The following is a 23,076-nucleotide window of genomic DNA, read 5'->3' as shown; positions in this document are numbered from 1 at the left end:
CTGCCCCACACCGAACCGAGGGTTATTGTACAGTTCGGCCCCCAGTGGACTCACCCAGGAATGTCTCACACCAGACAATTGTAACCCCAATGTTTGCATGGTAGAGTAATTATCGTGTATGCGTATGTGGGGAAAGTGTAACTGAGACAGAATAAGGGGAACCAGCCCACATTTGCTGAGAAAGATGGAAAACTGCCTTAAAAACCATCCACAGACTGGCCTGCACACCGGACCTCAACACTAATCTGCCAGGCGGATTAGTGCCGGAGAGCAGCATGCCTTCCCGCCCAGAAAGCAGTGCGTTAGACCGCATGGCTCACCCGTCAAGTGTACTACAATATAGTAAAAGATCTGTATCTTCTGGCAAAAAAGAAACAGCTAAAGGAAAAGTTTTCCTTTGGTTCCTTTGTATCAGCAGAGAACTAAGAAGACTTGATATTGATAGTGTTTAAACTGAAAAGAAATGTAGATGAATATCTGAATATTGCAAAGAACTTATGCCCACCACTTGCCACAGCAGGTATAAATAAAATTCCTTGCCCATGTAGCCAGGTGTACATAGGAACTACTAAAAGCAGCAGCAACACATGGCTTTAAAAAAATCTCTTCTAAGCAACATAGATAAATTTCCAGTAATCAATCATGCATTGGGACCAGACAACCACAAAAGCTAATTCTCTGATGGTATAGTTTTAAATCTGTACTATGTTAAGATGTACGGAGAGCCCTTAAAAATTCAGAACCATAAAAACAACTTTAATGGAATAGATAAAGAACTGAAATTAGACAAGTTGTCAGCCTTAGTGTTAGAAAAAGCAAACAAAATCAACCGTTCTGCTGTAAAAAAATCCATAAAACACTTTGACATGACTCTGCGATCGTTGGTGGCTTCTGGATGACACCATGGACAAACTGTGATGTTCTCACATATGAACAGTTTGGCAATGATGGCTCACTGAGCATTTTTAACTTTCAAAATTAAATTACTATATCAGTATAGACTTTGAGGATGTCTCCTACAGTAGGAGAGAAAACATTAGGCACAGAAGCATGTCTTGAGCCACAGTCTAATGCCCATAAAACTGAGATCACCAAGGATATGATGGGACCAGATCATCGAGTGGTTTGAGATTATATGCAAAAAACTCAAGTCACTAGTCAAAAGCAGTGCCTGAGACATTGTTGACGGAGAAGAAAATAGAAAAATAACTGATCATGGGCAGCTTTGAGAAATGAGTATGTTAGAGACACATGTGTTCTTTGGAGAAAAGCATGTTCAAATATTGTACCAATGAACCTGAGTTGAATTAATGGAAATACAGCTACAAGTATTGAGACTTTTTAACTATACAAGACTGACGTTAGCCAAATTCAATTTTTATATCATGCAGCTGGATATCATCTCTGCATAGTCTCATTCATCAAAGTCTTAAAGAATTAAGGACACATCAGACAGGTTAACAGTAACATGTCAAGTTAAATGGAACTCTGGAAGTATATGAACTTCAGTCAACAAATTCAGATCCCTGTGTGTATAAAGACAATCAGAGGAATTGTTCAGTCTTCCTATTTATTATCCCTGTGCCACAGTATCACAACATGCTGATAGAGGAGCCAAAACAAACTGGTGCATCCCATGGACGTATTGGAGTTTTGTGTGGTAGTTGGTTTTCTGTATTTGGAGAGGAACAACACTGCAACAACCCATACTGAACTAGTGGAAGTGTAATACAACAGTGCATCATCATATAACACATTGGTTAGGTGATGCAGATATATGAAAAATTTGTTCTCACATTTCTGAAACTTTTCCTAGAGCTGGATGTAAAGTAAAATATTAGATGTTTTAAGAAAATAGATTATAGATAGTTCCTCAGGTGAGATATAGTTGAGGTATGGAATGTAAAAAGTAGCTCAGTTTAGTTGACTGAGTCTGACCTGAGTGTCACATTCCATATATTCTTCAAACAAATAATAGAGAAAGTAATTAGCAGATTGGAAAATGCAGATAAGGGAATGAATAATGGTAGAAACTGAATAGAGATGGATAATTTTGATAGTAGAGCAGATGAAGTCAACAATTAAGACACAGAACAAAACTTCCTTGAAAGAGACAAAGAGAGAGAGTATCACAACTACAAAAGAATATGTCAAAGAAAAAATCAGCAATAAACATAAGGAAAGAATAATGAAGAAGAAATGACAAAGTCACTGGGAAGTGAACGAAGAAAGGAATATGAAATGAAGAAAGGAATATGAGAAAGTGTAGCATGTGGAATAGAAATGAGGCATGAAAACTGATTGTACAGTAGACTTCCATTGCACTTTCTTTTGAAGTGGAGCATAGGACTCTCTTAGATTTGAACCTTATATCTGGATAGTTTAGCAGTTGGTTAATATACATCTTCTAACAGTAATTTTTACTTAATCCACAGGATGCAACTTTTTCAATGAATTTTCAAATATTTGTATTATTAGACTCATCTTTACACAAATCTGAACTTCAGTTCTGCCATTGCGTTACTCTTTTTCCTTTCTTTATTTTCTCTTCACATCCTAATGGAAAAATGTCAAGTGTATGGTGAATATGCTGTATTCATGTTCTGTAGATAGTATTAATGTTTTACTCTTTTATGCTACTGAAAAAAGTTGTAAGCCCTTCAGTTGTTTCTACTTACCATTTATCTATTTTTATAGCCTGCTACCCCACGCTCATTAGTTGGAACACAGAGATTCAGTGCACGTTTCCGTAGTGATCTGCTGTTAGCCACAGGAGGATTAAGATCTACTACTACTACTCCAGCTTATATACCTACTGTGCCTCTCATCAGGGCAGCAAGTACAACAACCACAGAAACATCAGCAGTAAGTTCTGTTGCACATGACCTGCAGCTGTGCATGTTGCTTCGACTTTTCCATGGCTGACTGAATTGCAACTGGCAGCCAGACTCCAGCTTTTAACTTTCAGCTGATAGGCTATGTAACAAAGCATTAATTAATATCTCATTTAAGAGTTGCCTAACCAAGAGAGCTTCTTTGATTTCATTAATTTATATAAAATTGCAGCTTATAATTTCACTAGAAATCATTCTGGTGTTAAATTCATTGTTTGAAATTCTATATACATGTTACGTAGAATTTACATCATAATGAAAACCTTAAAGCAGCCTTAAAGAATACAACAAGCTTAAGATCAAAACTATCTATAGTAATACAAGGCTTTTTATAACTTGATGTAATTTTATGTAGTTGCACAATCAGTTAAATGTAAAAAAAAATTGCTTCAAACATTATGTAGATAACACAGAAGTGCACCTCATTCTTTGTGTTTGTACAATACACATAAAACAAAAATTTTATAAGTATAAAAAAAACTCTGCTAAAAGCACTAGTAAACATGTGTCAATAGTTAAATTATTTCATTTAAACATGAGCTTTTATTAATATTGTGCCAAACATTCATTACAAAGAAAATTTTGTTTCATTGTTAGATATATGATTTATTGTATGACAGATATCTGGCAAAAAATGATAACTATTCTTTCGTAAATGATTTGCCCAGTGCAGTGTGCAGTAACAGATTACTAATAGCATTCTTTAAGTGTGATTCAAAATGGTTTTGCACTGTGTTTTGTATGAATCATGAGTGGCCCAATAAAGATTCCTTCATTATTCAGGTACTCACTTCAGTTTACAATTGGTTTCAAACATCCTTCTCCCAACTGCTTAAAGCCAATGCTTACAAAAAAGCTTGTGATGGATTGTGCTTTCTCTGGTCGATTATTATCATAGATATCTACTGTCTGTCACACAGTGATCACAACAGTTAGATATCTGATGGTATTAAGTCTTCTTAGTAGACTTGGTGTTCCAATGTTTCCACTTCATATTTTGATGGTTTTACACTGCACCATAGTGGCAAGCATTATAATACTGAAGAAAATGTCCTTTAAAGTCCTCTTTCTTCCTTTGAACCAGCAAGGGATTTAGTTCTTGCAGCTGTAAATCACAATAGTTGACAGTTATGATGATTCCTCTGCTTTTCTGGTAGATATAATTACAGAAATTTGGACATTAGAGATAAAAATCAACACTTTTCCAATTAACGGTTTTCTGCTAAATTTTTTTGCATCTTATATTGTTCACATTTTGTTGTTTACTTTCCTGCTTTCTTTCATGTTCATAATTCTGCCAACAGAAAGGCTGAACCACTGACAAATATGTCAACTAACATAAATTAAAATCGAAATGTTTTGTTATTTTCACTTGTCATGGGTTGATGCTTTGAGATTTGCTGCTGCATGGATTTTGATAGGGCACTGGGATGTTTTGAATTGTGGATAGTGCTGTTTGACATTAATTCTCGATTGACCGGCAGTTTTGTAGAACAAAAAAAAATCAGAAAATGACAGTTTAAGCTGTTGAAATCAGTCATCAATAATAAAGATTTATTAATGCAATCTTAACTAAAAAAAGTTTTTCAAGTTAAATATAGATTGCTTCTTTCATTTTTTCAATATGAAGAATTTTATTCAAGCCTTAGTGAAGTGCTGCGTATGTGAACATGCCCATTTGCACAAGGTGCTTTTCATCTGTATGTGGTTAGTGGTTATGCTTTTGACAAACCTATGTGTAATGTGATTAATTTTTAGTCCACCCCACATTCATCACACTGATTATGTTATACTGAGGTGTATAATTTTACTTGATGGTGCAAAGGTTTTAGTTGCCACTTATTTTTGTTACTTTTGTAGAGGACTTTATTATTACTGTCCTTTGTAAATTAATTAGACAGAACATAGCCCTTTATTCTTTACTTTAAATTTCTTCATTAAAACCACTAATTTTCACCTGAAAAGAGAGTCTGGTATGATACTTTTGAGGCTGAGTTGGTTAGATTAGTCTCTGGTTAAAATACTGAAACACTGGATCTGTATTCTGTAGGAGTCAAGTTCAAATTCCCATTTGGGAATCTAATCATAGGGTTTTTATTGGTTTATACAAATGCCATAACGATTGCTTCTAATGGCTGTAGCCAGTTTCCTTTCTCATCCTTGCTCATTTGAGCGAGTGATCCATCTTTAATGCTCATGCTGTTGCTAAATGTTGTTAATGTTATGATAAAAACCCAGCTGTTGAAGTAATAATGCTTAATTTTCTTGATCCATGCTCTGTAAGAAGACTCTCACCCTTATTTCTCAGCACTGCATCTACTAGTATGAAGCGAGTATGACATATTTAAGTAGCCCCTTCTCATGTTCATATTCATGTCCCTTTACATTTGATATGAAGTGCAGAACATTTTTGAATCATTCTTGTATATTAAACTCCTGTGCAGCTTATATGTATAAAAAAAAAAAAAAAAAAAAAAAAAAGTTGCATGTTCAGTCTTGTCACTAGTCTCTTCTTTTGCATGACTTGTTAATAACAAACTTTCCTTCTTTTAATGTTAATGACGACATCCTTGTAATCACACTCCCATAGGCTTTATCTGTGTGTCTGTTTGAAATCTGATGTTGTAGTATTTGTACAACAAGCCATATCTGGTCTGCAATCTTAGTTTCAATATATTTAACAAATCTGCTTTTGTTTAGTATCTTATCTGTGTTGGCATGTTGCATGCACATTGTTTTACATTTTCCTTATACTGGTTTCAGTTTTCCAATGTAATTTACTGTCATGAATTTGTGGTCATTAACTACACAAAGGTTTAAGTTTCTTATTTAAACTGTAATCAATTCTAACCCCTCAGGTAATATTTGGGATATCATCCACTTGATGTGTGAAAATATATACCTAACAGTTGATTTTTTTTCTGTATCCATTTCTTACTTTAGTGTTTCACAATTTTGATAAAGAATAGGAGACTTAGACATTTAAAGATAATTCTGTATTTCTCCACCTCAGATTTTTATGATAAAATAACTGATGTTCAGTTGTCCATAATACAACATGCCACTATTGATACAATACACATATTTAAGCCAATATTCCACAAAGACATTTTAATTGGCATTTGGAAAGATGAAGCAAACAATTTATGTTTTAGTGGGCTGCTAAACAAGAAATTAATTTTTTAATGTAGATTAGAACAAGGACAACTTTGTCAGATGATGGATGACAAGTATAACAAATTATTTTGCTGGACCTTTTGTCCTGGAAGTAAAGGAGTAGCATTCTGTGTGGAAAAGGCTTCTCTCAGGAAATTAAGCAACTGGGAAAATAAGCCAGGAGTGCTGTTAAACAGTGTAAGAATTTATTTAGAACAGTAACTTTTGACAAAAGACCTAAACAAGAAGCTCTTGCCTAATCAAGTGCAAAAAATGCAGTCTGCCACCTTTGGTGACTAAACTAATCAGTGATGCTGTAAAGAGAAACTATTACAGCTGGGATGTGAAGGTTTCATGACAAGCTAGTGCAAGCTCAGGCGTCACATGTAAGGCGAGAAAACTGGACTTTGTCCAAAAGTGTTTTTAATTGACACTTCTGGATGAAGAATAGTTTGCTGTTTATAAAAACTGGAGGGATGCAGAATTGAACAATTTAATTTTTAGTATGAATTGAGAGAACAAAGAACTGTTCAAAGTTTACATTGATGGTGAACTTGAATATAACTAATTTCAGTTTGCAGTGATGAGGGTAATAATAATGATAACAATGATACTAGTGATAAAATTTCACATGTCAAGTGAATGATGGCCCATTTAGTTTTTCAAATTTTATATTTGTGTGAGTTATGTATTATTGTTTCATAAATCAGTTGTAATTTGCAGTAGTGTAGCCAATAAAGGGGAAAAGTGAGTTTAACACTTTCAGTGCTTTGCAGTAGGCTCAGGTGCATAGATAGATTATATGACATAAAAAATAAAGAAGTCTTATCTTTTCTTATCAGAATCATTGACAAAGATGAACTTAATATAGTGTTTTTAGTAATAACTGTTGAACAGGAACAGAATTGGCCACAGCATCTGAAGAATCTTTTATTATTTTTATCTGAAAATTGACAGCCAAAAATGGGGATATTAATGCTGATGGCTGCATTGATCAATCATTGAGTTGTTCACAATACATCAGTGGAGACAAAAATGCCATTTCATTAATGGCTAAATCTGATGAAATTCTCTGTTTCCTGTGAAAATATTAAATGTGAGATTTACAGATTAAACATGCTTGAAAATATTCTTCAAAATATATCTTCTTCAATAAAATGGCATCTGATGGTGTACTGTCTTCAGTTTGCACAAATAAACTTCACTGTTCCCGTTTTTCCTGCACAGACGTTTTCTCAATATAAATCACACATTTTCTCTGTAGTATAATAATGTATAACAAAAACTACAATTTGGTTTGTACAGAATAGGCTGTTCATAATGTTTCTTGTTTCTGAAGGGATCTGGGAAATGGTCGACTAATCGTGGACGAGCAGATACACGCTCTCGCTCTGCTCGTGTGAACCTCTTGTGACGTCGTACTACTGGAGGCCATTCATAGGATCACTATTTCACTATTGTTCCAGTATTCAGTATGCAAAGTGCAAACTTTGAGTTTTTCTATAAAAAACAAATGTGCAGGCTGGTGAGAGCGTAAGCACAAATGCAACTATTTCCCACAGAAATTTTCTTTTTAAAGAAAGCGTAGTCACTCTGAGCTGCTTGGTGCAGTTCACCTTTTCTAGCTGCGAGAAATTACATACGACAGAACTAGAGATTCATCTCTAGTGTTTTTGATATCCTGAAGGATGTTGTCCATCAAAGTTTATACAACACTATCTCATTTTATTTTGAAATTGTGTATTTTAACTTCAGGTGACTGAAGGGAAATTAATCATTATCATTTTATCATTTTTTAACAATTATTTCCTCTAACTTTGCTTAACTGTGGTAGCACTGGAAGCAAATTTTTTGGAGATTAACCAAATGTAGTGGAATCTATGTAACTTTCAGTAGTCTTGCTGCTAGCATTTGTTTGGATCTCACAGCCTGCACAGTTGGCATAGTAATGACAAAATTTAATTTTGTATCAGTTTCTTTCTTTTTGTACTGTAGAGCCAGTAGATAGTGGAAATAAGTAGTTTTATTCTTTGTGATTACTGAGCGTGTTTCATCCATGAACATTTTGAAGCATGATTTATTAGGGGAGTTCCACTTGTAATGTTCTTTTTGTAATATATTATCTATTATGTGTTTATATTGTGCTGTAAATATTTTGCACAGGATATATGATCTTCAGTGTTGTATATAGTAGCTGTAAAATTGTATTTAAGTGATGTAGTTTACTCAGTCTCCATTTCTGTAGACATCATTTATTCATAATATACATTGGTACTTTTTTCATTGTGGTCTGTGTCAGTGGAACTGGATGCCTGTAGAAACAAGTAGCAGCATTAAACATCATGACCTAAGAGAGCTGTCCACTCATAATTAAGATAGTGTTTGTATCTCCATGATAACTTGTAAATTCATTGTTCTAACATCATCTCACATTAAAGCACCTGCACTGTTAATTACTGTTTGTTAAAAATCCTTCATCTAGGAGACAGACATGTATGGTGCAAAGAAATAAAGACTATTTTCATTGTAATGAATGTTTGGCATTTGTTTCAAAGCCATTAAAATAATTTTCTTAAATTAAAATTGCATTTCTTTACATAGTCTCTGAATGATTTTTAATTTCAGGAAAGTCCATCTGAAGGTTTGACATTGGACGAGAGTAGTTTGACAATGACTGAGGACAATTTACTTGATGACTCCTTCCCGGACAAAGTAACAGTGGATAATGATGTTAGTTTTTTCTTGGACAACTCTACAGAAATTAATTACTTAGATGAGGAAACAGTGAAATCTCATTCTACAAGTAGTAGTTCAGTTCCACCTACAACAGTGAGCAGCTTATCGCCTGCATCTGATAACAATGATGTAAATGCCCAGGAGACAATGATGACATCAGAAATTACTGACTCTGTTTTCACTACTCTTAACCCCGGGACCATTATACCAAACAGCCCCTCGATACAAACCACAACCAGCATTATTTCTTCCCCCTCTCAGTCATATGGAAAAGAAAGCAGTGAAGTGCCTGTGATGACTGAAACGGTATCAGAGGTACCAGAGATGCAAAGTACCACATTTGGCAGCACATCTACAACTACTCGATTTTCTCCTAGCACTCGGAAGAGAAGATTGCCTTTGAGAAAGGATTTTGCTATCGCACTCTTAAAAATAGTTTCCCGTGTGAATCGCCCTACTGTACCATTCTATGTTACAACTGTCACTTCTAATTTAAATGAAGAATCTACAGTACCATACTCCCCACCTGTTACTTCAGCAGCTGAAATGATTTCAGAGCTCTCTCAACAAGATGTCACTACCTTCTCTCCATATGTCACATCATTGGCAAAAAAGATTACAACAAGAGCTGTAACATATTCTCCGAAGGTTGTTTCTTCTGCCACTGTGGGAACCACACCACATAATTCCACTGCTAAACTAAAAGCCACTTCCATTAATTTGGTGACAGAGAAAATGCCAGAAGTTTTCACTACATCTGACTTGTTTAAATCCACATCTACATTTGCACCACTGTCTTCACCATTACTTAGCCTTTCTTCTGATGCAATAAATTCTACCACAGCAACTCCAACTGCAACTGTAGCAGTTCCCATTACTGAAACTACTTTATCAGAAACTGTCACTGTTGTTTCCAGTACTGAAACTCTCACGTCAACAGTTTCTGAAATAAAGCCTTCTACAAGCACAGAAGCTGTAAACAATCTTGCTACAAATAAGTCTGTAGCTGCCTTTACAGAAAATATTATTGATGAAATACAGACCAGTTATTCCAATAAAATTGTACATACCAGCAACTCGTCTTCTCAGGAAGCAATGAAAATTAGGAATTCTAAAATCAGATTTGTTTCTGTTGACAGACCACCTCTGGAAAGTGACAATCTTGTTACTGAATCGTCACCTGACTTAAGTTCTTCAGTAAAAGAGTCTGTAGTTACGGAGCAATCAACAGCAACTTATTCAAATACTGAAAAAGTTTCAGCATCTTCTACTGTACAAATTCCTGCCTCTTCTAGTACAACAAGTGACAGTGAGTTTGCTTCTGTAGAGATGCTGAAGATGATAAATACATCAACAATGGCTGTTTCAGTTGACAGAGCTCTTCCAAACAATGATACCCTTGATGCAAATCAACCAATCAGTCTCGTACCTTCTGCTTCACCTAACACATCCAGCATTTCCTTGCCAGTGACAGAAGCATCAAAACTCGTTATAGACTCTGTGACACAATCTGTACCATCTTCTACAGAGACTGACTCCTTAGTTAGAACACGCTTCCCAGTGAGAATTACTATTGCACCAAGAGGTACTGCTAGTACTACTACTATACCTCCACTTGTAAAAGGAAAAAGCAATAGTGATCCAGTTGCCCAAAGGAGGATTGTGGATAATGTTAATGACGAGACTCAGCATTTAGCCACTACATCTCATTATCAAACTACAACTACAGTCCGCACTCCTCTTCCCTATGTTATCTTTGGAATATTCCCTAATAACACTGTGTTCCGCAAATACCCTCATTCTGGAAAGACAGAACAAGTCAGTGAAAATGAGATTGCTAGACATCAAGAGTATTATCCTGAAGAGCAGACATCACAGACCAGTTATACTACCTCAGTAACTGGTGACCCAATAGGAAATGAAATATTATACAGGAATGCAATGAGAAATTCAGTTCAAACAAGTCTGCCTCGTGCTACAGTGAATACAAGGCTGCCTGCAGGAAGAAATCCATCAGAGAATGAAGTAGCATGGGCTCTTGGCACCAGAACAAGCATCCCTATTCCACCAGCACAAAGTGAAATAGACAGCGGGCAGCAGACTGAAATGGTAGATACTGAAACAGCACTTTGTTTATCAAGTCCCTCTTTAGGATCCAGATTATTAGCAGTTCTGTATGGTATCCCAGTTGTGCTTAGGACTCTCTCTCTATCTTTTGTGAAGATGCTTTAAGATGATTTTCTTAATTCTGATCATTCTTCTTTAATTAATTAATTCATTACTTGTAGATTTCTGTGACAGTGGAAAACGTTGTTTTAATGACAACTGTAGACAGGCACATACATGATTCTGTTGTACTTCAGATTGAAGTACAGTATTTTAGGAACATGTATTCATGTACAGAACTGCTAGTAATATCAGTGTCCTATGAAATAAGTTTATTTTTACTGCATGCAATAAGAAATACAGACTTCTACTGTGGTTGTCTTTAAATCTCCAGGTGAATCTACAAGTACATAACTGTATCGAAAAATTTCTGCAATTGTTGCTCTCTGTACATGTTGTAGGTGACTGTCTTGAATAGTAAACAGATCTAACCTTATTTGATAGTATTGGTATATACACTGGATATGCATAAACGGAAATATCACTACTATCACTAGTCCTCTAATTGCAGTTGTAAACCTCTATCAAGAAGTTTGACGTGACTGCTATAACAAATCATCTTTATAAATTAGCTTCCTTCTTGAATCCGATGATTTTTGACATTATTTCTTCATTATGGAGACAATATTTTTTGTAAAAACACAAAACTTTCTGTAGGTGATTTTATCTCAGTCATTACATAACAACCAAGTTATTTTAATTCAGGATTACTTTTTTCGCTGTGTAATAGATCAGACAGTAAAATTTATTTTATTATGTAAAGTTTATAGCCATGTAAAATGCCCCTATACTGAAGTTGTATCACATCTGTTGATGCATACAAAAAATTATTTTTGTGCCTCAAGAAAATTTACCCTGATTAATTACTGATATTTCCTGCTATATTTTTGTCATGATTTCATCATCTATCATCTTTGATTTTCAAAAACATTGCCCCAAACTGTATACAATTCAGAACTGAAGGGTGTTGATTTCAATGATGTTAGGGCTCTTATTCAGCCGAAATCTATGCACAGTTTTTTTCTTTTCAATTGTGTTGAACAGTTGTGGTCCTTCGAATGCTGTCCTTTCCATACATTCAGTATATGATGTTTCAGTCCATGCACCAGTTGTGTGATTTGCATTTTGTAGCCATGAATTAATGCTAGCAAACACAGATGCAAGATAATTTCATGCAATAGTGGTGATGGTATTTGACTTTTCTGAATATAAATGCAGATCAGTGACTCATAAAATGTCATTCTTTACATCACTCCATTTATGTTTCCTTAGAAGAGGTTGTGCCTCTTTTGGAGAGGGCTGATTTTTTGTGACATAAAGTTGAAAGGTATTCTCTAAACATCTAAAAATTCCAGGCAAATTATTGTAATGTTGCACAAACACAATATTAGAACTTCCATCACTAACTTTTAATTAATTTCCACATAAAGGAAAATACAGCCATATTGAATGATGTAGTAAGTACAACACATGCACAATGTAACTTATAGGACACCGAGGGCCTGAGGAGCCTGCTTATATACAGCTTTTTGCACATGGCACAGTGCTTGCTCTGCCATTTGTGCCACTGTGAGGTGGCCTCTGTAAACTGCCCATGGAGGCTTGCACTGTTTAATTAAGCACGCTCTGTGTATGGGATTATACCATCGTAAATGTGGCTTATAAAGCCTTGGCAGAAAACTTTGTTACTGACCCAAAGTGTCTTTCAGATCTTTGAAGATTGCTCTTAAGATTTTATAGACCTTTATTCAATGATCTAAAAACAAAGATGATGTGACTTACCAAACAAAAGTGCTGGCAGGTCGATAGACACACAAACAAACACAAACATACACACAAAATTCAGGCTTTCGCAACAAACGGTTGCTTCATCAGGAAAGAGGGAAGGAGAGGGAAAGACGAAAGGATGTGGGTTTTAAGGGAGAGGGTAAGGAGTCATTCCAATCCTGGGAGCGGAAAGACTTACCTTAGGGGGAAAAAAGGACAGGTATACACTCGCACACACACACACACACATATCCATCCGCACATACCGAATGGATATGTGTGTGTGTGCGAGTGTGTACCTGTCGTTTTTTCCCCCTAAGGTAAGTCTTTCCACTCCCGGGATTGGAATGACTCCTTACCCTCTCCCTTAAAACCCACATCCTTTCGTCTTTCCCTCTCCTTCCCTCTTTTCTGATGAAGCAACCGTTTGTTGCGAAAGCCTGAATTTTGTGTGTATGTTTGTGTTTGTTTGTGTGTCTATCGACCTGCCAGTACTTTCATTTGGTAAGTCACATCATCTTTGTTTTTAGATATATTTTTCCCACATGGAATGTTTCCCTCTATTATATTTTTATTCAATGATCACTGTATATAATTAAGGCAGATAAGCAGAAGTAAAAAGGTTAAAGTATGTGGTCCATTCCCATGACCAAACTGTCAGCGTGACTGCAGACAGAGTGCAACCAGGAGAATTTAAGTATCACTATCATTTTTCATATCAGAAACAGTGATGGATGGCGTCACACCTATCATGGCTAACAGTTGTCCTTTTTTACTGAATGCTAAAATGATATTGCTGTAGATGAAGGAAGAATGAAAGAAACATACTGTTCTGAATTGAGAATTAAACAGTAGAGGAACACATCTTAATACACCACATGGTTCTGGAGTCCATTCTTGTGTCTTCAAATGTCAACAGTAAACCTACTTTCAGATTCACAATTGGAAAAGTTATAAATGCAGTAAATAATCTCCCTCTCCTGCTTGTGAAGTACTTCACATTTATTGCCATCACCTGACTATTTTTTTAAATCACACTTAAATATTTGCAGATAGACATTCACAGCTACACTGCTACAAGAAAAAAATGAAAGAAAAAAAAACTGACAGTTGAATGAATAATTTGGTTGTCATGAAGTATGGCAACAGTGCAGTATGTAGGAGCAATATTCTCGCTGTCTAGCTGTAAATTGTTGCTAGCTGCTCGGAAAGAGAATGAATATTATTGGCTGCCTGTGGCTAGTGGAGGGGGATGCACAGAATGGCTGAAAATTGGGCTACCTTCTGTTATGATGCCGACTTTAGTACGTTTAACTTTTAAAGTCCTGTGTGTTATACTGGAATTCATGGCCTGCTCTATATACAAAATGTGGCCATTATTTAAGTAATGACAGATGTGATGTTGTGGCCTAAACTGTTTTAACTCTGTATTCATGTATATTTTGTGCTTCCTTGGGAAAGAATTTGTAACATTTCCTGTATACTACATTTATTTTTTTGTATCTTTGAATAGAGCCCGTGAAGGTGGTCTGTGACTGAAGGCAGTTGATACTTGGGTTTTAAATAAACAAAGCAGCTGATGATGAAATGCATATTTTATACATTACATGACGGCTGTTAATAGTTACCTTCCAAAAATGTTCAAATAGTTTGAGATGTGTTACAGAACACTCAGAGTGAACTGCAAAGTAATTTTAAGTAAGCATTCTAATCAAAGTCCAGTTTGCACAGTAACTGGTTTTCTCCAAGTACAGAGTCTGAAATGTCTGAAATGTAAACACTGTAAACCAAGCAATGTACCTGTCACAGAATGCAGACGTTAATTGCCGGTATTTGCATTATTGCTGGTATTTGTTTTATGGGCATAAAGGTCATTGTCCAAGGCATAATTTCTCTGCCTACTGTTTAGTCTTTCAGTGTTGGAGACATCATCAGAGGCTTTAATGGCTCAGAAAGCAGATACATTCTCTAACAAGCATAGCAGGCCACACTGTTTTATGTATCCTTGCAATGGTCAGTACATGACATCATCAGATCACTGCCTAAGATCTCAGAGTTGCACTTACATGTATTGTGGGGCTTGTATTGGGGAAGAGTTGACGCTGTTCTGTTTTATTTAGCACTACGGCCCACAATTTGCCTAATTTCAATCATACTTTTCTATTGAAGCTGTTTTTGTGCATTTGAATTTGTATGGCCTCCCTGTACATTCTGGCACAGTAAAGATTACGTCTTACGAAAATCCCGTTGTCAGAGAAACAAATCTGATGGTTCTAAATTAGACAAGTTGTGGGTCATAGTGCTAAATAAAACAAACAGTGCCAACTCTTCCACACTACAAGCTGCTTAACACATGTCGGTGTGACTCTGCAATCTCTAGCAGAGGTCTGCTGACTGCATGTATTGACCATTGCTTGGATACAAATAAACAGTTCAGTCTGCTGAGCCTGTTTGAGACTGTAACTGCTTTCTGAGTCATTAAAGCCTTTGATAATGTCTCCATCATTGGAAGATGAAATGTTAGACAGAGAATTATGCTGAATCATGCCTTGGACCATGGTCTCATGTCCATAAAAGAACTATCAGCAATAATTACCAACTGGTGTGCACTTCACTGACCAAATTACAACTGCCTCAGACCAACCCTGGGCTGGCTTATATATAGGATTATAGATATGGGTGGCATCTATTCTGTTGGACATGTCCAACACTATAGACACCACTTGTGATGAAGCAGCTGAGACATATAAATGAATAATTGGGACGAAAGGAATGGAAAACAAAATGTAACAGAAAGAGATAGGAAGGAAATAATGACTTCCAGGTGAACAGGGCACTGCGGCAACGCAATGAGGAGAGTTGAAAATTTGTGCCTGGCTGGGAGTTGAACTGGCTCATTCCACTTTTCTAGCAGTTAAGGCAATTGTATTAAAGAGAAACAGAGCTTCCAGGACTCAAACTGGGAACACTGCTTCAGTAGCAGTTAAGTCAACATTTTTACAGAAGGGGAACTACTAGGTTTGAGTTCTGGTCTAGCACAAATTTTCAACTTTCACCATTGCATTGTTGCAATGCCCTGTGCGCCTAGAAGTCATTATTTCCATCCTGTCTCTTTCTTATCCTGTTTACTTTCCATTCCTTTCACTCTAGTAGTCATTTATATGCATGAGTCTGATATGGTCTTGTCAAGGGTACTCTTGATGAGAAATACCATCTGGTTGGTGGTGCCACGGTAGTTGACAGTAATGTTGTACCAACCACTGTGTTTCCATACTGAACGGTGGCACCACTACAATAAGGATCAAAATGTTTTGTGAAAAGATATTTTAAAAAGGATTCAACCAGAAGATTGGTTCAAAAAGCTCAGAATTTCTATCATTTTCTTGTCTCAGACAAGATTATTTGAGGTATAGGTAACATAGTAGATATCTGATGAAATAACACCAATATATGAGTATGTGATGCATTCATTAGGAAAATATTATTGGGTTGACTTTTACTCAGAGGAGAATCTTCTTGACAATACTGTATCTATTGGAGTTTTCCAGTTGCCATACTCAGTGTTTCACTTGACTTTTATGCTTCTGCTGTTCTCCACTGCTGTGCCAGTGGCTCATCATCTCCCTTTGTCATCACTGACTGCACTTTGTATTAACTATAACTAGTCTCAAATAAACAGGTGCAGCCTGTTGTGAGATTCAGTCATTGGCGCTGTTGGCTTTCACAATGCACCCTTTTTCCCAACTGTAGCAGAATGCATTGTCATTTTGGGTGACGGGGATACACTGGTTCATGAAGGGGATCTTGTCACCACGGAGGCAGCTTGTTAATGTCACACTTCCACTTCAGAAAATGTTTTCATGGAGACATTTGTGTATTTAATTCTTAAACAAAATTATCAAATATTTAAGTGTCACTTTCTAAATAATCTGAATTAAGGTAAATCTGATAGCAAAACAAGATTTACAAATTTTTACAACAGGCTTTTACTAACAATCAAGATTCTTGAACTAAATAATTCATAAATATTCTTCAGGTGAAAAGCGAGGGATAGTTTCTGTGCCCTCCAGCATTTTTTATGACATTCGTGGAAGAACAGCAGAGAAACTTGCAGCATGGTACTGGTTCTTTACCATTATATCAAATGGCAAAGTAAAGTCTGATTGAGGGCTAAGACTTCCAGTTATTTAATGTTGATCACCTTATTATTTCAGCACACTCGCCACCCTCTTCCGATCAAACTTCTTTTCTCAAAGTGCTGGAGTCCCTCCTGGAAGTTAAGAGTACAAATACAAGATCTAACTCTCAAAATAAATGTGAGGCTCCTCATTAACAGTGTCTCATATACTGTATTCATATTTACAGTATTTGTGCATTACAAAGTTGTTGCATTATGCAGAAGATCACAAAACATTGATGAGGATGAAGTCCAAAAATGTTCTGTCTTCATTAACGTAAGTCAATTAAATCTATCTGTGTGACAAGTTTTCTCTTGCCCATGTGACATCACAGGCATTGTCATGCTGCTCTTGCTGTATGGTGTGCACCATGGGTCCAAGGTCAGAACTGCTGATGACACGGAATAAACCTGACCAGCAGGTACCGCGAATGAGCTGCAATGTTTATCATTGTCCTGACTTGCAGATACACATTGTCCATCCATCTCACAATACATACGCATAAATAAAACTTACATCCAAACAGTAGATTACCTAATACATTGTGGAAGTAAACTTTTTATAGTGGCGATCATCACTCATCAGTACAAAAAATGCTTGTGCAATACATCACTTCATGAAAATGATTTGCCATTCTACAAACTGTAAACAATACAACATCTGGAAGCCTGTTCACAGATGATGCTGTTATGTATAACATAGTTGCAATAGCAGAAAAATGTAATAAAATGCAGGAAGACTGCAGAGGGTAAGTGCTTAATACAGCACGTGCCAGTTGACCTCAACATATTGTGTGTAAGTAGGTGGAAAGACCCTTTCTTATTTGATTATGCTATTATCCATAATTAACTGGAAACAAGAACAACTATAAAATATCAGAAAGTAATTGTCTGGATCATCACATGTGGAATGACTAAATAAAAGTATTGTAATAAAGTCTGACTGAGACTCTTCAGAAGTGCCCTAAGGAAATGTAATTCACTTACACAAGAGGTGACTTACAAAACCATTATTCAATTGATACTTGAGAATTACCTGTCATTTAGAACAGTACAAGTAGGATTAGTAGAGGACATAGAGAAGATCCAAAGAAGAGCAGTGAATATTATCTTAAGTTAGTTTGGTAAGTGCGAGAGAATATTGTATCAAACTCTAGTGGCAGACACTACTGAGATGCCAACTCCTAAAGTTCCTAGAGCCTATGTTCCAAAGAGAGTTATGAAATGAGATTTCACAGGTTGCATTATATATAATAACTTGATTCTTGCTTCTGGCATTACTGTATTATTACTCTCTCAAGCAGTAAAGCGTTTCAAGTGGGTGGCAAAGGGTACTGATCATTCCTGATGATACTTGTGCAATTTTTATGCTTCAAAAACCTTTTACGTTTGTTTTGGTAGCTGACTGTTTGTGTTCTTTTACTCAGAGTCAGTAAGTTACTCTAAAAGCCTGGCATTCTGTAGTCATCCACTGTTAGTACATAGTCCTTTCACTGCACAGCCCAAGCTTCTATCCTTGCTCTTGACAATCATGCAGGACCTACAATTGTCAATTTCATTTTCTTGTGATTGTGGGAATTTATATATTCATTTTTCATCCTCTGTGTACACATTCAACTTTCTCATTTCTTTTGTCTTGTTTGGTAGTTGACTATCATTAAAGTTCTAGGCATTCTGCATCAACAATACAGATCACTATGAAATGTGAGGCAGAGAGTAGTATTTATTGTACCAAGGTTTCATCCCATTCCATTCACAAATGTGGCGAGGGAAGAGTGATTTCTTGCTTGCTTCTCTGATAGCCAATATTTGCTTAATTTTATCTACACAGTCTCTACAGTGTCAGCATGTAGGTAGATAGCAAATATTCATAGTTTCTGCCCTGGAAGACAGTCCTTGATGTTCATATATGTTACACACTACTCAGCAGTCTTAAAGCCTGTGACAATTTGTGCTACCCTTCTTTATATACACTTGATGTTGCCTGTCATTTTGACTTGATATGGTGACATACAGTTGAGCAATATTAAAATGTATGTATAAGTATTTAGTATGCAATCCTGTTTGTAAATGAACTGCAGTTTTCCAGTATTCTACCAATGAATTTGATGTTGTCATTTGTTTTACCTGCAAATGGGCCAGTGCAGTTGTTCTGTTTTTATCTCTAAACACTGTTACTCCAAAATATTTGTGTGATATGGCTGAATTTGGTTATAACATGTTAATACTATAGTCAAAGGATATCACGGTTTTATGTTTTATGAAATATGCAGCTTTGTATTTCTCTACATCAGAGCTACTTGAAAGTCTTTGCAATTAGCTGTTATTTTGTCAGGATCTACAATTTTTACTGAACAGAATGTCCTCATTTATTACTTCATTATCTACAAAAAGTCTGAGATTTCAACAAATACTGTACTATCCACTAAGTTATTAATATATATTATGAACAATAATAATCATAGTTCACTTCCCTGAAACAGAGTAGGTATTACTTCAATGCCTGTAGATGATTCTCAGTCCAGAACACAGAAACATAGGCTTCCACAAGGGGAGCAAGAGGGGGCACTTGCCCCCTCCTGGAATCTGGGTAAAGGCTTTCTACTCATCAAAGAATTCTCTCAAATTTATAGCAATCATTGTGTGTGACTCTAACAAAATTCAGATTTAATATTGCTGACTGTGACAGAAAATACTACAGTTTTAGCAATCAGTATATGTTGTTAGTTCATGGGAAATTATGCTGCAGTTTCATCACAGTTAAGCTGGGTTTGAACCTGTACAGACCAGTGCTAAAGTAGGGGCTTTGATCTTTTTCTTTCACTCCTTCATTCAGCCTTTACCAAGTTGCAGAAAGCAACTGGTCCAACTCCGTGGTATACGGATTATAATGTCAATTTGGAATGCATCAAAAGCGCGGTTGCAGTATACATGCCAGTCATTCCTGCACAATTCTCATAAGGACATCCCTCCTTGCAGCACAATGGAATCACAACACTTGTCTATGGATAAGGAATACCCATGATTGCTTGCTGGTTTTTTATCCAGGTTTACGTGACAGAGCTATTGTAATACACTCATGAAAACATAGCTATCCCATACTATAGATTTATTCATGTATACTAAATACCAAATATGTCAGTCAGAAAAATAAAATACCATTTCCTGCGCTAGAAAAGGGGGAAAATAATGTGAACTTTCAGGTACCACAGTACCACAAGAAGTCAGAGCTACAAATTGTGCAATTCAGTTAGCTTGACTGGATAATAATGTGACGAACTGGGAAGACAAGGATTACCTTGGTTTAGTCCTAGGATGTTAAAAGTTGATTCTGCCAGCCAATTCGATGGTGAGTTTGGGAGGCTTCACACATTCACATCATTTACTGACACTGGGTGACGCTTTATCTACCTGACAAAAAAATGTAGCTTGTAAAATACATTTTGTTTTATGCCACTAACAGTAAAAATTATAAAGTGTGAAAGTAATCCCATAGAGTCATTAATGTGATTAGATGTGAAATTTTATGAGTGAACAAAGTTTTCTAGATTGTATCAAAGTTAAGTAATCCTTTTTTCTCAGTCTATTCCCTGTTTTTCCACATTGAGAAAAATCAGTGTGGCATTTTGTCAGTCATGCTAACTTTTTTCCTATTCCCTGTTTTTAATTTTCCACTTTCAGCCCTACATTACAGGAGTGAGAATAAATGTTTTTGTGAATGTTTTCTAGCTTAATTCTGTAACTTGTTGGATACCCTGGGTTTAATCATATGAGGATGGAAGTTCAGATCACTGAACCAAAAAGGTGGTATCCATATTTGTATTCATAACATAAAAGACGTCTTTTCCAAATGCCATTGAAATATGTTTACCATTTAGGTATCAAAGTAATCTTTTACATAGATAACTATGAGTCTTTTGCGATTCAATAAGTTTCGTGTATTGCTTACCACATTTAGTTTTTGGGTCATGTCACATTCTCAAACTCGCTGAATCTGTTATATAAAAATTCACAATTTAGTTCCTCTTGGTCAAGTTACTGTGGATGCCCATGCACAGAAATATAATTTGTTTGAGGTGTTCTTGCGATAATGAATCAAAGGTTTTCCAAAACTCTAGAAATACTATTTAGTGTGGTTTCCTCTTTGCCTGAGCTTGTCATGAGTGAAACATGCAAGTTGGATTTTTTGGAACTCATGCTGAATTCCACGGAGTTTATTTTGTTCCCTGTAAGATTTTTCTGTACTACTGATTTGTGGGAGGAAGTAATATGTTGTTTGACTCCTCTTGGATTGTACCCTCTAGGAATTTTAGCAGTAAACTTCTCTCATGTAGCAACTGAATCCAGAATTGCTTCATGTGTTAATTATGTTTCCTTAGTATTCTTGCAGTGAATCTGTCTTGCATTTGCCTTTCCAAAAACTAGCTTTTTGTAGTCATTTTACTCAAAATCACCAGATATGCAACAATTGTAACTGTTTTCAGTGACTGATTCCAAACTGTCTGATAAAAAATAATGGATCCTTATAACAATTTATTTCAAAAATGCTACATATGTTGGGGTTGGTAGTTAACTGATAGCCTCTGTACCAAGAGTCCTCTGTAGAGTTTCCTGTAGTTTCCTGGCTTAGTAGCTCTCTTATGTGTGATAGCATCAGCTGTGAACAACATTACAAAGATTCCAGCATCAGCCACCAGATTTATAGGTATTATGAACTGTAATGGCCCTATAACATTCGCTTGGAGTATGCCTGAAGCTGCTTTCATATCTCCTGACTTCTTTCAGTTAAAAACAATGAGTAGAGTTCTATATCCTAGAAAGCCTTCAGGTCACTTACAAAGCTGATCCAGTATTCTGTAAGGTCATATTTTATTCAGTAAATAATAGTGTGGAACTGCGATGAATGCCTACCAGAAGTAAAAGCATGTGATGTCAACCTGTGTTCCACTATTTACAGCTTTTTGAGTCTCATCTCATCACCTTTACTGATTCTTATTCCAAAGTATATTTCTTGTTTCCAAAAGAAAAAAAAATCATAATACATGAGTATAAAATGTATTCTATAATTTTACAAAAGACTGACATCAGCAATAAAATCTGTCTGATGATCCTTCTTGAATACAGGAATGACCTGTACTTTTTTTTTCATCTGTTTTGAATGCTTCATTGATCTGTGGTAAAGAATGCTAGAAGCAACTTATTCATGTGGTATATTCTATTAAAGCCAACTGCATTATTCTATTAAATAATTTTTGGTGATTTTTCTATTCTGTGGTCATTATTTTCATGTTGTCATATTGCCATTTCTGCAACAATTGAAAACCAGAATATTGTATTCTATTTTGAAATTTCAGCTTTCCCTATGTCCTCCTCTGTCTGCATGCTTGTATTACAATGAGTGGTGGGTTAGATGTCATTGATCTGTTTCCTAACTTCAACTAAGACAAAAACTTCCTTTTTTAATATTTCTTTTGGTAATTTATACTATTGCAGCATTATGGTCACTCTTCATTGAATTGAAAAGTGTTGAACTCTGTGTGAGAGAAAATCTTAGATGTTACCCACATGAGTCAGTTCTTTAGCTAATTGCTGAAGATAAGCTTTAGATACAATGTTTAGTGCAGTTCACTCTTCATTGAATTGAAAAGTGTTGAACTCTGTGTGAGAGAAAATCTTAGATGTTACCCACATGAGTCAGTTCTTTAGCTAATTGCTGAAGATAAACTTTAGATACAATGTTTAGTACAGTATCATATGACTTCACATCCCTGCCAGTTGTTGCAATCTTGTGCATCCCCCAGGCCACAGCTGCCATTAAAATTGGTAACTTAAACTTTCTTGCTATTACCATAACATGTCAGGAAATTTCCATGCAAATTCTGCAACTTTTTCGTTAAGGCTGCTGAGAGAGATGAAGGATCTGATTACCATGTCTGACTCACCTAGGCCACTCAACTTCATCCAATCATTTCACATTCAAAATCTGCAATAACTTCATTAAATGCATTTGGTAATAGGAAGTCATAGATTGTGAGCATACCTCAAGGTAGTGTACTTAATAATGATTTTGTTACTAACAGTAGTATTATAATTTATGTGCAGTACTAGCATTGATAAGAGTTTTGATGGACAGAAAAAGGAAATTAGACACCAAAACTAAGAAATTGAGAAGAGAAGAGG

The 23,076-nt window shown here is 35.9% G+C and overlaps 2 protein-coding genes across 4 annotated transcripts in view; both read left to right on the top strand.

Annotated features, from left to right (window-relative positions):
- Positions 1-8,580, top strand: part of LOC124605503 (mucin-5AC-like) — a 350,511-nt gene extending 341,931 nt beyond the window's left edge. The window contains exons 15-16 of the mRNA XM_047137235.1: positions 2,698-2,865; positions 7,390-8,580. Coding sequence (XP_046993191.1) covers positions 2,698-2,865; positions 7,390-7,464 — 243 coding nt within the window. The 3' untranslated portion in view covers positions 7,465-8,580. The remainder of the gene's footprint in view (positions 1-2,697; positions 2,866-7,389) is intronic.
- Positions 8,581-8,686: 106 nt separating this feature from the next.
- LOC124605502 (mucin-17-like) overlaps positions 8,687-23,076 on the top strand; it is a 208,214-nt gene continuing 193,824 nt past the window's right edge. For all 3 annotated transcript variants that reach the window (XM_047137232.1, XM_047137234.1, XM_047137231.1), the window contains exon 1: positions 8,687-10,895. In XM_047137232.1, the coding sequence (XP_046993188.1) occupies positions 8,721-10,895 (2,175 nt within the window). In that variant the 5' untranslated portion in view covers positions 8,687-8,720. The remainder of the gene's footprint in view (positions 10,896-23,076) is intronic.

The sequence above is a fragment of the Schistocerca americana genome, chromosome 3 (genome assembly GCF_021461395.2).
Source record: "Schistocerca americana isolate TAMUIC-IGC-003095 chromosome 3, iqSchAmer2.1, whole genome shotgun sequence".
NCBI lineage: Eukaryota > Metazoa > Arthropoda > Insecta > Orthoptera > Acrididae > Schistocerca > Schistocerca americana.
The sequence above is the reverse complement of the archived record's forward strand: the minus strand, read 5'-3'. Positions and strand labels throughout refer to the sequence as shown.